The sequence below is a fragment of the Poecilia latipinna genome, unplaced genomic scaffold, assembly GCF_001443285.1.
Source record: "Poecilia latipinna isolate Pla-1442-1.1 unplaced genomic scaffold, P_latipinna-1.0 Scaffold220, whole genome shotgun sequence".
NCBI lineage: Eukaryota > Metazoa > Chordata > Actinopteri > Cyprinodontiformes > Poeciliidae > Poecilia > Poecilia latipinna.
In genome coordinates, this window is record NW_015112836.1 from 28,788 (window position 1) to 43,938 (window position 15,151).

At 40.1% G+C, this 15,151-nt stretch overlaps 1 protein-coding gene across 1 annotated transcript in view; it reads left to right on the plus strand.

The window, feature by feature from the left end:
* srrm3 (serine/arginine repetitive matrix 3) overlaps positions 1–15,151 on the plus strand; it is a gene marked incomplete at its 5' end in the record, with an annotated part of 38,931 nt that overhangs the window by 18,217 nt on the left and 5,563 nt on the right. The window contains 7 exons of the mRNA XM_015031833.1: positions 304–339; positions 521–571; positions 1,406–1,513; positions 3,379–3,541; positions 12,113–12,381; positions 12,984–13,235; positions 13,327–13,452. Coding sequence (XP_014887319.1) covers positions 304–339; positions 521–571; positions 1,406–1,513; positions 3,379–3,541; positions 12,113–12,381; positions 12,984–13,235; positions 13,327–13,452 — 1,005 coding nt within the window. The remainder of the gene's footprint in view (positions 1–303; positions 340–520; positions 572–1,405; positions 1,514–3,378; positions 3,542–12,112; positions 12,382–12,983; positions 13,236–13,326; positions 13,453–15,151) is intronic.

Sequence of the window (15,151 nt, forward strand, 5' to 3'; positions counted from 1 at the left end):
GTCATGAGACTGTCTTAGAAAAACTGAGTGTCTCCAGTCAGAGGCTTCTTCAAGTTCGCTGCATTACAGACTGCTACAAAAGATCCTTCCTGCCCACAACCGTCACCACCTGCAGTAACTCTTTGAAGAATGTGAATTTATATGAATTTGAAATGTATTACTGGATATAAATGCGCTCCAAACTTGTCTAAATTTATCCAGGAACCGATTCCAAAAGACGGGTTTGGAATCCCCTCCGAACCACCTGGAATCTGTGTCACATTTTACTGTTATTGGAATCTAACATAAGTTTTGTTTTTGCAGGTCAGCATCTGACTCCAGGAAAAAGAGAAGATACAGGTACAGTAAAAACCACCTGGCCACCTTGTCACTCTGCTGCATTAGCATTCATCAACCCAGTCTTCTTCAGATGACGTTTCTCTCATTAATTACCATTTGTTCGCATGGGAATGAACGGGAAGTGATGTATTGTTTTTAAATCTACATGGCATCCTGTCCTTCTGTCTGACTTTTGTTTCAGGTCAGGCAGCCAGAAGAACAAGCACAAAGATAAGAACAGACAGAAAAAGAGGTGAGCCACACAGGGACTTTACTCACTCAACACCTTGTTTTCTTCTTCTTTTCCACGATTTCGCACACAAACGAACACTGAAGCAGAATGAGTGGTAGCTAATTTAGTAATCTATTAATCGTCAGCTGGAGAATTCAGACTCAAAATAGGCCATTTTCTGAAAAAACAACATTTTTAGCAGCAATGAAGCCAGAAGTGTTCAACATATATTTAAACATTTTGCGTTTAAGATGAAAACACTTTTGTCTGTAAATATGTTTTATAGTTTTACCTTTACCTGATTCAAATTCACTAAAGGAATGCTAAAGTATTGCACTGTAGGTAATAGAAGGTGTTTTTTTTTTTTTACTTATTTAAAAGGGAATTGAATTGTTTATTTGCATTATTCAATGTATTTCTAATATTGCATAAAAAGTGGTTAAATAAAAAAATCTGCAGAATGTTCAACATTTTTCATCTTATTAATAATAATAATCGATTACTAAAATAACTGTTTTGCAGAGAACATGGGCGTAGAGAGTTCATGTGTCCTGTAGAGACGTGAACAGCTGTAACTGCAGGCCTGCATAAATTTATATTGGTACTTTTTACTCATAATTAAAGACTCAAACTCAAATATAAAGTGCATATTCATATCTTTTCTTTCCATCTTGTGAGTAAAACAACGTTGGATGCGTTTAGCTCTGCGTGAAGCATTTTGGAAACTACGAGTTTGATGACTGAGTGTGCGTTGTTGTGTGTGTGTGTGTGTGTCTCTATGATGTATGCATGCTTACACGTTCCGCTGCATGTGTGTGTGTGTGGCGTGTTTGTCCATCTGCTGTCGTCCATCAGGTCGCCAGGTGACACCCCCAGCAGGGGCTCGCAGCGTCAGGGCAGCTGCTGCAGCTCCCGAAGCGTCTCCCTGTCCTCCACTCGGAGCACCTCCAAATCCCCCTCCAGGTAGACTCTTTGACACACACACACACACACACACACACACGCTCCGTTTGTTCGCACTCTGAAATTGGTCTGACTGGGCGGTTGCCCTGGTGACCGACGGTGTCTCTCTCTCGCTCTCTTTCTCATTTACTCTTAGCCCTCGGGGGAAAGATTAGGAGACAAATTGGGCTCCTCGACGTGTCTTTTAATAATGCGCTTTGAATGGTTGCAATATCTCACTGCGCATTCCTGCTTGATGAAAACGTATTCAGTGTCAGTCACGTTGTTGCTCAGCCCATGTTGGACTGAGTGTTTCACTCTCTTCTTTGACCGTATTCCAATTAAAAATGTCTTGGTCTCATTTTTTCCCCCTTTTCTCAGGTTCTGCTTTAATTTCCTTCACAAAAGTTAATTCAAATACTTTCTGCTCTTAGTGACAAAGTAAGTTTTGCCTCTGTTTTTTTCTGTTTCTACTGACTCTGCTAGAGTGTAATAAAGTTTGTTGGAGTTCTCCTTTATCTGACAGTAATAAAGAGTCCGGTTTCAGATTAAGGATTTTTTTTAGCTTTACTGCTTGACGATCTGAGCGTTTTCTCTATTATTTGTTTTCATTGTTTTCAGAGCTCCTTGATCTCTGGTTTTAAAATTTAAAAGCTCCATTTAAATAAGTGGAGCAGCTGATGTCTGCCAGCAGGCTCTTACAATTAAGATCTTTATAGTGTCTGTGTGTGGACGATAGTTTCTTTATAAATACTGCTAGAATTTCACACTGATAAGCTGCATAATTATGATTACAAGAAGTTCTGGAGCTGAACGCCACACAAATATGAATCAGGTAAAAGAAATTCCACTCTGATGTTCCAGAAACATTAGTAAACCTGTTCTAGCAGCCCTTTCTGCCCTTCATTTCCAGTAACAACGCCTCTCATTGCCTCCAATTCCAGCTTTAAGCTGACGTAGATCACCTCTTTGATTTCGACAAAAATCCTTTTAAAATCCGCTCGATAATCGATCTTACACTGTGGCAAAATCCGTACACCTCTGGCAAGAACACTTCGTACTCTGGATGCTCAGTGCTGCTTGTTTGAAACACGGTGTGAGCCGTCAATATGTCCTGTTATTTTCACATGAACTGATGCAAACTGGGCCCTCGGTTTGTCTGGGGTTGACAGCCACTGCACTCCATCCCACTGTGTCGTGACCAGACTTGGGTGGTAACTAACTACATTTACCCAGTTGCATTTACTTGAGTAACCTTTTGGAAAAATGTACAAACCAGGACAGAGTTAATTAATTAGAGTTCTGGGATTAGCGCTTGTTAAATCTTTGTGCCTCTCTTGGACAAGCCGCATTCCCTTCTGCATGCTCTGACTCAGAAATAAGTGAAATAAGTATTTTTAAAATTCAGCTCTCGGGGCGCGTTCACACCATCCCTGTTCGGTTCTCTTCAGTCGAACTCTGGTTGGTGTGTCTGGAGTCCGGTCCGGTTGGGAGGTGTGTGGATTAAACTCTGATGTGGACCCAAGCAAGCAAATTCTGCTCTGCCTAAAAACGTAGGTCTCTCTTCGGTAGAAGTAAATTGTGCTGCATGTGTGAATGCCAAGTGGACCGGAAACCGCTCCAAGAGTAGGAAGCGAACTGTAGCACATGGCATTCTGGGTAAATACAGTCAAAACGAACGCATATGTCTGGCACTAGTGAAGAATAAGAAGAATAAGAAAAAAAAATATCCTACAACTGCTAAAATCTGACTCCTGACATTTTGTGAAGCAGGTAGTTGTGATTGTCTCCACCCGAATATTTTACAAGCTTTAATTCATTTATATGTTTGTCCAGTAGTGAAAAGCAGTTTGTAAACCAGCCTGTATTTTTGTTTTCTCTTCCAGACTGAACCCGAAGCACAAGATGGACGGACAGAAGGCGTCGGCCGCGTCACCGCCTCCGGCTCCGAACAATCCCGCCAAGTGGCACAACGGGGACCACACCCGGCGGAGCCGCAACGGCAAGGCGGCCAGATTCACACACGCCGAGGGCGAGAAAGGGAATGATGTATGTAATCTCCTCTACTTTGACCCCACCCTCCCCCACCCCGACCTCCACCCACCACACCTTCAGTGGTCTCTGCTACAGTCTCTGCAAAGCGCTCGACTTGCTCTCCCGCGTTGGTTCACATCAGCTCTCGTCAGCTAGACGCGAGGATTAGGAAGATTTAGCTGTGAACTTTTCTCAGGTTTTTCTGGGATGTAAACAAGGTCTGAAGATTATTAACACAAATATTTTTGACATGTAGACGGCCCTATGTGTGAAACTTGCTGCTCCTGCTGCTTTGTTTCTTTCACTCCTCTGCCATCATGTTGTTGTTTTTTTATTTATTTTTTTTTGTCTCTTTTGGTAGATTTTGGGGTTTTTTTTTGTTTGTTTGTTTGTTTCTATGTCGGTGTTCTGCCAGTGACACAGTAGGGGAGCAAAGAGATGGAAGATTCCTGTGCTTTTCGTCAGTACACTAGTGTACGACACCCTGGATGGTAAATTTAAACACGCACGAATTGTACCAAATAAACAGGTGACTAATAATCTCTAAATTAAGCAGCTGCTGTCTTAAACATATTGGAGGAAAATAAACAAGTTAAACATTTGCTGTGTCATATTTTAATGGTTGAAAATACAACGCTGTTTCCAAATAAACAAAAAAAAAAAAAAGAAAACAGATAATGCAGAATGGGACAGTAAATCATTTTTATGGTTTATATGTTATATGTTCATATGTTTTTATAGACAGATCTCAGTTTTTTTCCTCTCATAAATGAATCATTTCACCGATGTTTTTACTACAGGGAACAGCAAACACATCCATGAGGGGTACTGCTTCTGCTGTGGAACCCAAACCCAGATAAATACTAAATAAAACATGCAGATCTCAAAGAGTAAGGAGAGCGTGCAAAAAAAAAAAAAATGTGACAGAGAAGGACAAGGAGAGATGGAGGAAATGTAACTACAGATCAGCTGACATAAACACTCTTTGCACTCAGTCTTGAACTTCTCTAAATGCAGTGAGGCTAACACTTTATTTGAAATACGCTTTCAGACAAATTGCTGAACAATTACAAGGAGATGATAAAACTTTGCTGTTTAAAAGTACCAAGAAAAGCAAAACAATAGGGATGAAATGAAGGCAAAGTGGACAAGTGGGTCTTTAAATTGACAATTATTGGCACAAAATATTTTTTAAACATTACTTATGGCTACATTGCACTTGAGAATAGTTATAGCTACTCTGAATGCTGAGTTCTGTCATTGATTTTATGAGAAAGATATGAGAATTTAGTTTAAAGTTCCAGACAAGAGAAGCAGCCCAACATACCAACTCTTTTAGAAACGGAGCAAAACCCCAACAGTAAAACATGGTGTGGGTGGTGTGATGGTCTGGGACGTGTTACTGTCTCAGGATCTGGACAGTTTGCTGCAATTCATGGCATTCATTCATGAAAACCTTCCAAGATGGCTGAAGTAAATCAGTCCACAAAGAGGAGTGGGTTGAAGTCCCTCATATTGATGTAAAAAACTGTATTTGCTAAAGCGTCGTGGTGAATGTTTGCAATAGTTGCTCAATCATTTATGACGTTAATATATGTGATTACTTTTCATTTTTGATATCAAACCTTGTTTGTCTGATGATGAAACAGCAGAAATCTGCAGGAGGAAAAATGCATTTTGTATTTTCTATTCAGATATGACACAGTAAATGCAAAGCTTGTGTGAAACAAAACAAATATGCACAGAATGCTCCTAAAGCGTAAAGAGTCACGTATCAGACAACCGGTCCTCGTTTGTTTCCTCCAATGAGCTCTAAACTCCTGCATTCATTTCTGAAAACCACCTCCTTCCTATAAACGGATCATTAAAGCTGCAGCGGGCTCCCAGGAGACGTGGGAATGAATTTAAAAGGGCTCAGTCGCAGGCGGGATCCAACAGCAGCTGATGGTGAAATACCATTTCTTTGATGAAAATGTCTCTAAACTTGGCTGCACGCACTGTAAACACTTCGTCCTGAGAGCTGAAATCCCCGTTTTTCTACTCCAGCTTGCATGTGTCTAAAAGGTCTCATCTGATCCCTGTTCCCCCCGCCCTCCCTTTTCCTCTCTCTGCTTGTTTCATTCATTGCTGTTTTTATGTTTTCTTCCCCCTTCTTGGTTCACATAATATTTGCCCGTGAATAAATGCCCAAATCTCTCTTGTCTTGTCTATGTAAAAAGCGCTCATATGCTTTGGAACTGGATCAAGTAGGTTAACTGGGTACGTGTCATAGTTTCTTCTTGTCAATGCAGTTGTCTTTCCTCTAAAGGAGATAGTTCCTCTTCTCTTCCAGGCATCCGACAGCTCCGCCAGGCGTTATGCACATGCTCCTCCTTACCGCTACTGCACCTCACCATTTCAGTGTGCACGTTTCCAAAAGGTGGCAGGTGCCGGTCGCTTTCTAATTCATGCGTTGAAAAGTCTCTAAAGAAGTGGGGATGGAGTAAGAGAGGAGCATGTGATTTGGCCACGATTTTTCTGGCAGCATCTTTAATAGATAATCTGATGCTGCCACTATGTAACACAGCCGAGAGTTAGAAGAGTTTAAAAAAAAAGCTACAGTGTCTGACTGAAACGACAGATTCTTCATCTAACCAATGTTTGATTTTCTTTTAAATATTTTTTTTTATTGCTGAAGCTGTGTGATTCTTTGGTTCTCCATCAGCACAGTTTGTGTCCCTTTGGAGCCATCTACCCACCATGCAGGAGGCAGAACTTGGAGAAGCAGCTAACAAATAGAACAGCTCATCAGTCGCTCCTCCCTTTTTGAGAAACCTAAAACATGTTCAAATAAGAGATTCTGCAGCAAATAGCAATAAATACACTTGACAATTTCTCATATTTTGTCACATTACAACCACAAACTTCTGACGCATTTTATTAGAATTTGGTCCGATCAGGTAACGGAAGCCTTTGCTGTGCAAAGAGCCATTTTTACCATCAGATGTTTTGAAAAAGAAAACTTCTCATTTCTGACAAATAGACACAGTTGGAGGACTTAAAATAAAATGAAAACCAGCATAAGGCGCTTGCAAAAGTAAGACAGATACATTGTCTTCTTTAGGATGTTATGTTGGAAAACGATGTGGAAAAAAAGTCAAAGTCCAGACCGAAATACAGCTGAGAACTAGTGGTTTGACTTCAAATTTGAGCCTTTTTGTAAAAACGAACGGGCAAAAGTGCCAGTGTCTATGTGTGCAAAACTGGTTACATATAGGAGCCAAAGGTAAATAGAAAGATGGATGGGTAGAGGCACAAAAATAAGTTTTATTGCTACAATGTTTTTGAAATGCTTGCAAAGTGGAAATGAGACGAATCATTAGGCGAAATGGATTCTTTTTGTTTAAACTCTGCAGCTGGTGGTTCAGGCAGACATGCAGCCCATAATCTGGTGAAATATGACATCACATCAAGGACGACCTTACAGGAATGCAAGCAGATTGGCTTTTTTTTTTTTTAGCTTGGTAGATGAAATGTGAGCCTCACATTGTCCTCTTACGGAAGCTGGGTGTGTGACACTTTCCCAGCCACAGGGGGGCACTAGAGGGTTAATTTCTGATCAGACCAGCAGACTGAACCCACAGAGATTCACAAATAATTTGTAATTTTCTAAAAAGTGCTTTATGACACCGCGTTTTCAAAGACAACACTGTTAATTTGCGAAGGGACTAGCAACCCGTTTGCTCCTGCTTCTCCCCGTTTCCCCACGGCGTTCTGCCTCCTGCTTGGTGGACGGACGGGTCTGAAAAGGAGCCATTTCTGTTTTCCCTCCTTATTAAGGAGTATCCAAAAAACACAATAAATAAATAAATCAACACAGCCTCAAATAACTTTGGCATCTAATACCTTTATTAACACGAGTGATGATGTTAAAAAGGGACCCAAGCCATTTGAGGTGTAAGCTTTGGAGAGCATGTTGCTCTTTGTTGCTGCAGTCCTGCTTATAGTTTTAAACATATTAAATGCTAAAAAGGGTTTTTGTAATGGAGCTGGGCCAGCATCTAAAACATCCTGATCTGGTTCACTGCTGCTGCTGCTGGAGGAGCCCCCGGGGCCAAAATGTGACTGGGGTCCCTTTGAAATGTGCTGACTCTTTAGTTTGTCCATCTTAGCAGTGACTTCCTCCTCCTCCTCCTCCTTCTCATCCTCTGCTACCTGTTCATCTGCGTCCAGCGTGACTCACGTCTCACTCGTTATTTTTCTTCCCACATCTCTTTCACATCAGCCAGCTCTGCATGCCCTCCTCCTCCTCCTCTTCCTCCTCCTCGCTCCACTAATCTAATTAACTCTGTCCCTCTGTCCTCCCCTGTTTTGATACAAATATGGCTGCATTTGTACAAGCGAAAAAGACAGCAAATCATGTAGTCTCTAGTTTCATTCTTTGTTTCTGATTTTAGTTTGCTTTTGAATTCCATCTGGATTCTTCTTTTTTATTTTATTTTATTTTTCCCTCTATTTTCTTTCGACTTTTTGTTTTGTTTTATTCCTCCTCAGTCTCTGGACTCAAATATGTAGCTGTGATACTAAAAGAGGTCATTGTCTTTTTCCCATTTCGCTGCGGAGAACATTCCTTTCTCCCCTTTTTTTTTCTTTTTTTCTTTCTTTCCTTTTTTTTGTTGATATTGCATACGTGTCACTGGTTGAAATGGAAGGTAGGTAACGCTTTGCCTACGCACGTGATCTTTATGCAGATGAGAATGTGACAAGCACCCTAGCCTGAGTGACGTCAATGTTTCTCTCTCTTTCTCTTCCTCTTTCTTTCTGTTGTTGACCAATGATCTCTAACTAAATCAGTCTGACTTCATCAATTATGATTTGACTCGTGAGAGATTGGATTACATAGAGCTCTGGTTTTTCTCTTTACTCCTTAACCTCATCCAGACGTCCACTATCCCGCTCTTATCTTCCAGGTCCCATTGCTTTACTTTACTTTACTTTCTGTTTTTGGTAGAATGCATTCTGTTTGTCTGGCATTTCTCTGTTTGTTGGTGAGTTAGTACATTCGTCTTTTGAGTTCCTCCATATTGATTTTTTTAGTTATTTATTTATTTATTTACGACAGTTTCTGACCGCCATCACAATCACCAGTGGTTGCATATTTTCTGACTACGCCGCTTAGTTGTCTTCTCTCCCGTGGAGAACGGCTTCTCTTTCTGCAGCAATCAGTCGGTGCTTTTTGTCCTATCTTTAGTTTTACTGAGCTGCTCAGTCCGTTGATAATGCATGCTGAAGATCCTGCTAAATTTGCTTTTATATGAAACACACTTTGGAGGTTTGCTCTCTTTCTATCTTTTTTTTTTCTTAATAGCAGAATGCATTAAGAGTTGTAGTTCCTAAGCGCCCTCGTGAATCTCTAATCTAGGTTTTATTGTTGCTGAAAGCTTAAAACACGAGACACTGTTTAAAGGATAATGTCGACATCGACGTTTTGTTTCCTCTGACGAACAAATCTTTTGAAAAGACCAAAACTAATGTTTGTGTTTCTTAGTTGGTCCCTATGGGTCCTCTGATGCATTCAGCCCTTAAAGAAGCTCCAGATTTTTTATTTTTTTTCAAAGCCATAATAGTCCTTGTTGGTAAAATATTTTTTTCCCACAAAGTACATTTTAAGAAAATTCTTTTAAAAACTCATAGTATTGTTTGGGATTAATCTTCACAGGGGTGTGGGGTTGCATTTTATCGCGATATTTTGTGGCATTATTGTGATGACAATAAAAATTAAGATTAAAAAAAAAGTCTAATGGCTGTGACCTCATAGCACTGCAAACACAAATACTGTCTCTGAACAAAACCTTCAAATTCAAAACAGGCTTTTTCAGGACACCAGTTACTTAAAGAAGAGTTATTTATGTCATTTTTGTTAAACTTTTATTTGATAAAGGTCTTTTGTTACTAGATGATTTCAATCTGGTTATTAAATAAATGATATGAACATTAATATTTTACCTGTAAAATAATATTGATGGCAGTAGGAAAGAAATCTGTACTTAAATACAGGATCTGACTTTCATGAACTACCTTCACAGAGTATCAAGCTACAGACAAACTGACGTTGGTATCAGTGCTGAAGCCTGATATTAGCATCTCTATTGTTATTAGCTAACACCAAAGCAACCAAAACATCATCAGAGATGTGTTTGATGGAAAGAACCATTGTTCATAAGGTAACACGGATAAACAGCAGCTAATAGGTGCTTTAGTTTGGTTTAACATGATGGATTATTTGTTCGTTTTGGTTCTTTCAATGGGTTTGTTCACATGAAAATAAATAAATAAGTTTTCCCACATTTTGTCATATTACAGCCACAAACTTCAGTGTATTATACGAATGTTTGGGTCTATCATAGTGTATGACTGTAAAGTAGAAGGGAAAGCAAGAAAAAAAAAATTTGCCACTGAAAATTTCAAAATGGCCGCCACAGTTATCACAGATAAATACTTTCAGTGTCAAATTATGCATAATTGGACCCATAAAAAATAATTATGTTGTTATTTTTGTTGCTAGACAACTTTTCAAGACGGACACCGTGGTTGTCCTGGAACTAAATGAATGTGTTTGGTGCCAAACGACGCATAGTTATGCACATTTTGAACCATAGAAATTAAATATATTTTATTGCTCTCTGTTTGATTTATGGTTATAGTGAAGAATATTATATATTTGATATTACTAGTGGTGGTCACAGCTAACCAACAAGAAACGTTGCTCTGCTAATGCTAATCTGTTAAACATATAAGAAATGAGTGGAAGCTAATGCTAAGCATGAAGATGACTGTCGCTCAGTAACTTTATTAATTTAAAGTTGTATGAATATCACGGCCAAAGTCAAAAACATATAATGTTGCATAAAGTTTATCCAAGTTGTGAAAATAGGTAACATTTTTATGCCAATAATTACTTTAAAAGGTTAAAAAACGGCAGCCATTTTGGAAAACAGCGGTCATCCTGAAATTTAAGAGGAAAACATGACAAATACACAAGCATACAAACTATTATGCTCGTTTCTGCATTTGTAATATTTTAAAGTAATATGCTGCACTACATGGCAAGTTGGCTAAGACCTGCTCATCTACTCAAACTACAAAAACAGAGCAAGTAGAGAAACAGACAAGCAGTTTTCAATAAGTCATGTAGGAAACACCATAAACATGTTGATCTGATCAGCCGCCGAAAATCATTTTATGTGCACTACTTGGTGTTAGTCTGTCGCATAAAGCAAATAATACTGTTTATGTTTGTGATATGACACAATGTGGAAGGTCTTTGGATACTTTTGCAGAACTTTATGTAATAAAACCAGCCTTACCCTTGTAAACAGTGTATTGCAACCTTTTTTTTTATTTTAAGAACTGCTTTTCAATGAAAAAGGTTTCATTTTTACTCTTCTATCACTACAATGGAGGTTTGCCAGCTCCAGCAATCTTGGATGAAATGCTCTGCAGCTTTCTGCTGGAGCAGCTCTCTGGAAATAAAGACGGCTGTTTTTGTAAGAATTAAAGTCCTGGTTTAAGGGGCTTCATGAGCCCAGATGCTGAAGTAGGTAACGTCCAAACATTTCAGGTCCTCTGTAGACAGACAGAGAGAGAGAGAGAGTGTCTTATTTCACCTTTGAACCAGGCGGCTGCTGCGGGATTTTTAGGAAAGCGCCAGGGTCCGGAGGATTTACGCTCTGTGTGAGGGACTCCCTGCACATTGTGGTTTCTCCTCTTTGCTTTTCAGTTCTTTTCTCTTGATTTCCATGCATTGTCTCATGAGTCACTGGCAGGGAAGGGTTTTGTGTCTTTTTCTCTTGCATTTTGTGAATCTAATGATGCACTTATGTTGCCCCACTTTTCCCTTTTCTTCATACCTTACCTACTAAAGGAGGGAATACCACTTTATTGGTAAGTGGATGTTAACCAGAAGGGAGTTAAACAAGAGTAACCATTAAAAAAAAAAAAAAAAAGAAAGAAAATGGGTCGCTGTTCACATCTCAGCAAATGTTCTCAGGAAACACACAGAGAAAATTGAGTAGCAGTCAGTTTGTTTTCTGATTCAACTGATTCAATAATTGTGATCTTTATTTTGTTCCTTCCATTTCTGTGATGTTTCGTCAAGTTGTCTTCTCTTCCTGTTTTGTTTCATTTTTATTTTTTTAGCCATTACTAAAAAAAACTTAAAAAAAACTGAAGAAGTCCTCTTTCTATTCTCCAGAATCTGTAGCTCTGTACTTTCTGCCTCTGCTCTAAAACTTACTTGGTTCACTTTTTCTTTATTCCCTCTCTCTTCCTAGTTCTTTTGTTTGTTTTTGCGATTCTTATTTATTTTTTTTCCAACTCATTATGGTTTTGCATGTCAAGTATTGCATGCGCTGCACCATAGAGGACTATCTATAAGCCATATGGAGAAAACCTAGATCTTTTTTCTTTTAGATGTTTACCTTCTTTTGGCAAGTAAACCGTAGCTCTTTATCACCAGCCTGAAAACTTTCTGATGCTATTTTTGTCCTATTTCTTTTTTTCTTCTTCTTCTTTTTTTTTCCTTTGTTGGTCATAATTTCTCTGCAGAAGCTGCGTCTGCTGAATGCAAGCTCTGCAGGCATCCAGTCCACTTTACTAAAAGAGCAAAAGCTCCACAGCGCCCCCAGCAGGAACCAAGCCGAAGAGGCTGGGAGTGTGGATGGCAAGATTGCAGCTGTCGGGAGCTCCTTAACTCAGACGTCAGGGAGGAGAAGCGGCCAGAGAAGGAGCTCCCACTCCCCCGATCACAGCAGCGACTCGGCCCACTCCCAGCACAAGCACGCTCACAAAGGGAGGACGTCCCGTCATCAGCGAAGGCGAGTCGTTTTCTCGCTTCTCTCACTGATCAGCCTTCCTTCCGCAGGGTTGTTAAAATCTGTTGCATTCTGGAAAGAAGTGAACAGAGTTATGCATTTTCATAATTTCCTAATTGTCTTGATTTTAAAATGAAGTATCCAGGATAGAAACTTTCACAACTTAATGGAATAGATCTGTGGGGGGGAATGGACGTGCAGCATAAACAACTGTTAATGAAGGGTTGAAAAATGACATTTTCTGTGAAAAATATGCCCGAAAATGTATGTCTAATTTTATTTAAGATAAATGAGGGACTACATAAACTACAAAAATGTAACTTTATTTTTTTCTTTGGAAAATTTCTCATTTGCATTTTATTATGGTAAATATATTGTTTTTTTATGCTTTTTACAAGAAAACAATGCACAAGTTAAAAAGGAGAAAAACCATTTACATTTTTGGATCGATCTGCTGGTTGCATTGTGGCTAAAAAGTGTCGATTGTGTGTTTCATTTGATTTATTGATTTTATTTCAGACACAAAAGTCAACAAAACAGAATACATATTTACATTCATAAACCCAAAAAAAAAAAATTAATTAAATTGTTGCATTTTCCCTCAGGACAAAAGGTGGCCACTCCTCCAAGCGTCACAACCGCTCTAACCGCGGTCCGGCGCACCACAAGAGCCCGTCGGTATCTCCGGGACGCCACTCACACGTGTCGAGTAGGAAGAACGACGAGTCTCGGAGCAAAGCCAACATCCGGCAGCGCAGCAGCTCCTGGAGCAGCGGCCGCTCGTCCTCGCGCTCGGCCTCCAGAGACAAGGGCACCGGCAAGGTCAAGTCCCCGCACAGCAGACAGAACGTCTCCAGGTGAGACCCAGCGGGCCCGTCGGGACCAAGGACTCGCCGTCTAGATTCGTTTCGCTGCTGCCGCTCTGACGGCCGACTGTCTGTCATGCAGAGAAAAGGACAGCGCCAACCGCTCCGACACCGACAGCCGAGCTCGGCGCCGCTCGCGCAGCTACTCGCCCATCAGGAAGAGAAGGAGGGATTCGCCCAGCTTCATGGAGGCTCGGAGGATCACCAGGTAACGCCTTCTTATCACCAGAGTAAACATCCTGGTTTCTATCAAACAACAACATGCACAGCCGTTAAATAAAATGTCCTGCTCATGTGTTAAAATGTCCAGTGTGTTCAACAGCTTCAAGAGACGCCATGCAAAAGGAATTAGGAAGAAACTTGGACTTTTTAACATAATATTTCAGGTTAATCTTTAGTGGATATGGATGGCATAGATCAGACACCTTGCCTAATTATACAAATAGAAAGGAAAGACTGTAAACTATGTCCAGGAGGAGTGAATGATTCAATCTGACGGGTCCTTAGAAACTTTTGAGACCCTAATTTATCATACTGAGCTATTTGATCAATCAGAATGTAAGTATGATTGAATTGAAAGTTTTATTTTTTTTTTGAGACGACCTTTGTTGTGAATTAGCGCTATATAAATACAAATGAATTGAACTGAATTAAAAAATAGACCAACTGCTTCAGGACTGACTGAACCAAAATATGTATTTAATGTATGCATAGTTTTTTTCCAGATGCCACATCAGGGAAAAAAACAAACTCTGGTTTGAGACCACCGGTTTATGGTGAAACTGTGTTTTCCCAGCAGTGCAGATTGGGGCATTGAGAGGTTTAGAAACGCAGCTGTAGCCACTGTGGTCAGTATGTTTTGCAACAGTAGGAGTTTTTTCTTTTACCTCACCAAACATACCACTCTATGTAATACTTTGGTAATGAGAAAACTTTTCATAGGTCACCAGTTAAAATTAAACTGGCTAATGTTGATTTGCACATAGCAGCAGGATTGGTTTCTGAATACCGACAGACTTCAGCTGATTTCTTGGGTTTCTATGCCTTTTCCTCATTCGTACTACAATTTTTTCTATGTGATTACAATTTGTTACACATAATTTATGGATCAATGTTGAGTTCTTGGTTCAATTTGATTGCAGAGATTTTCCGTGAATTTCATCCCAATAGGAACATTAGAAATGTTTTTACTGAGAAAAACATGTTTGGCATAGTTTTCATCTGCCATACGTTTGGTTTCTTCTTCACTTTAAAGCAGAGGTTCCCAAACTGTGGGGCGCGCCCCCTAGGGGGGGCGCCGTGTCATTGCAGGGGGGGCGCAGGAAGCCATCAGGATGAAAAAAAAAACATGAACACTGTATGCGCTGGGTTTTTACCTTAGAATGGCCAACTCTCTGTTATAACTATGTCAATTTGATACAGTAGAGGCTTCCACACTTCCCATATTTGTGTCCTCTGTCACTTTTATCAGCAGTTAAAACTGTTTAATCCGTTGTTAACATGTTGTAACCTGTTTTTCCGAGCCGCCTTTAAACGCAACATGAGCGCTACGACGCTGAGTTTCCACCTGTGAAGGAGACCTGCTGCTGCTGGGCGGAGCTACGTAGGTTTGTGTTAGAATCACGGCAGCAAACCAGCAAAACGCAAAGAACTTTTCACAGTTTTTCCCTCCAAACTAACCGACTGAGTTGAGTAAAGCTGTTGGATGCTGTTGGTTAGCTAAAAGATGACTAGCTAATATCAATACAGAACCTTTAGCTTAACAAGTACCTTGTAGGCTACCGATGTTGGTGTCTATTTTCAGCTACGTACATTCATTTTGCCCCCAAAGAAGTCGATGCCACCCCCCCCCCCCCCCCCCACCAACCTTTTCACCCAACAACCCTTTTAAATCCCCGGGGGGCGCC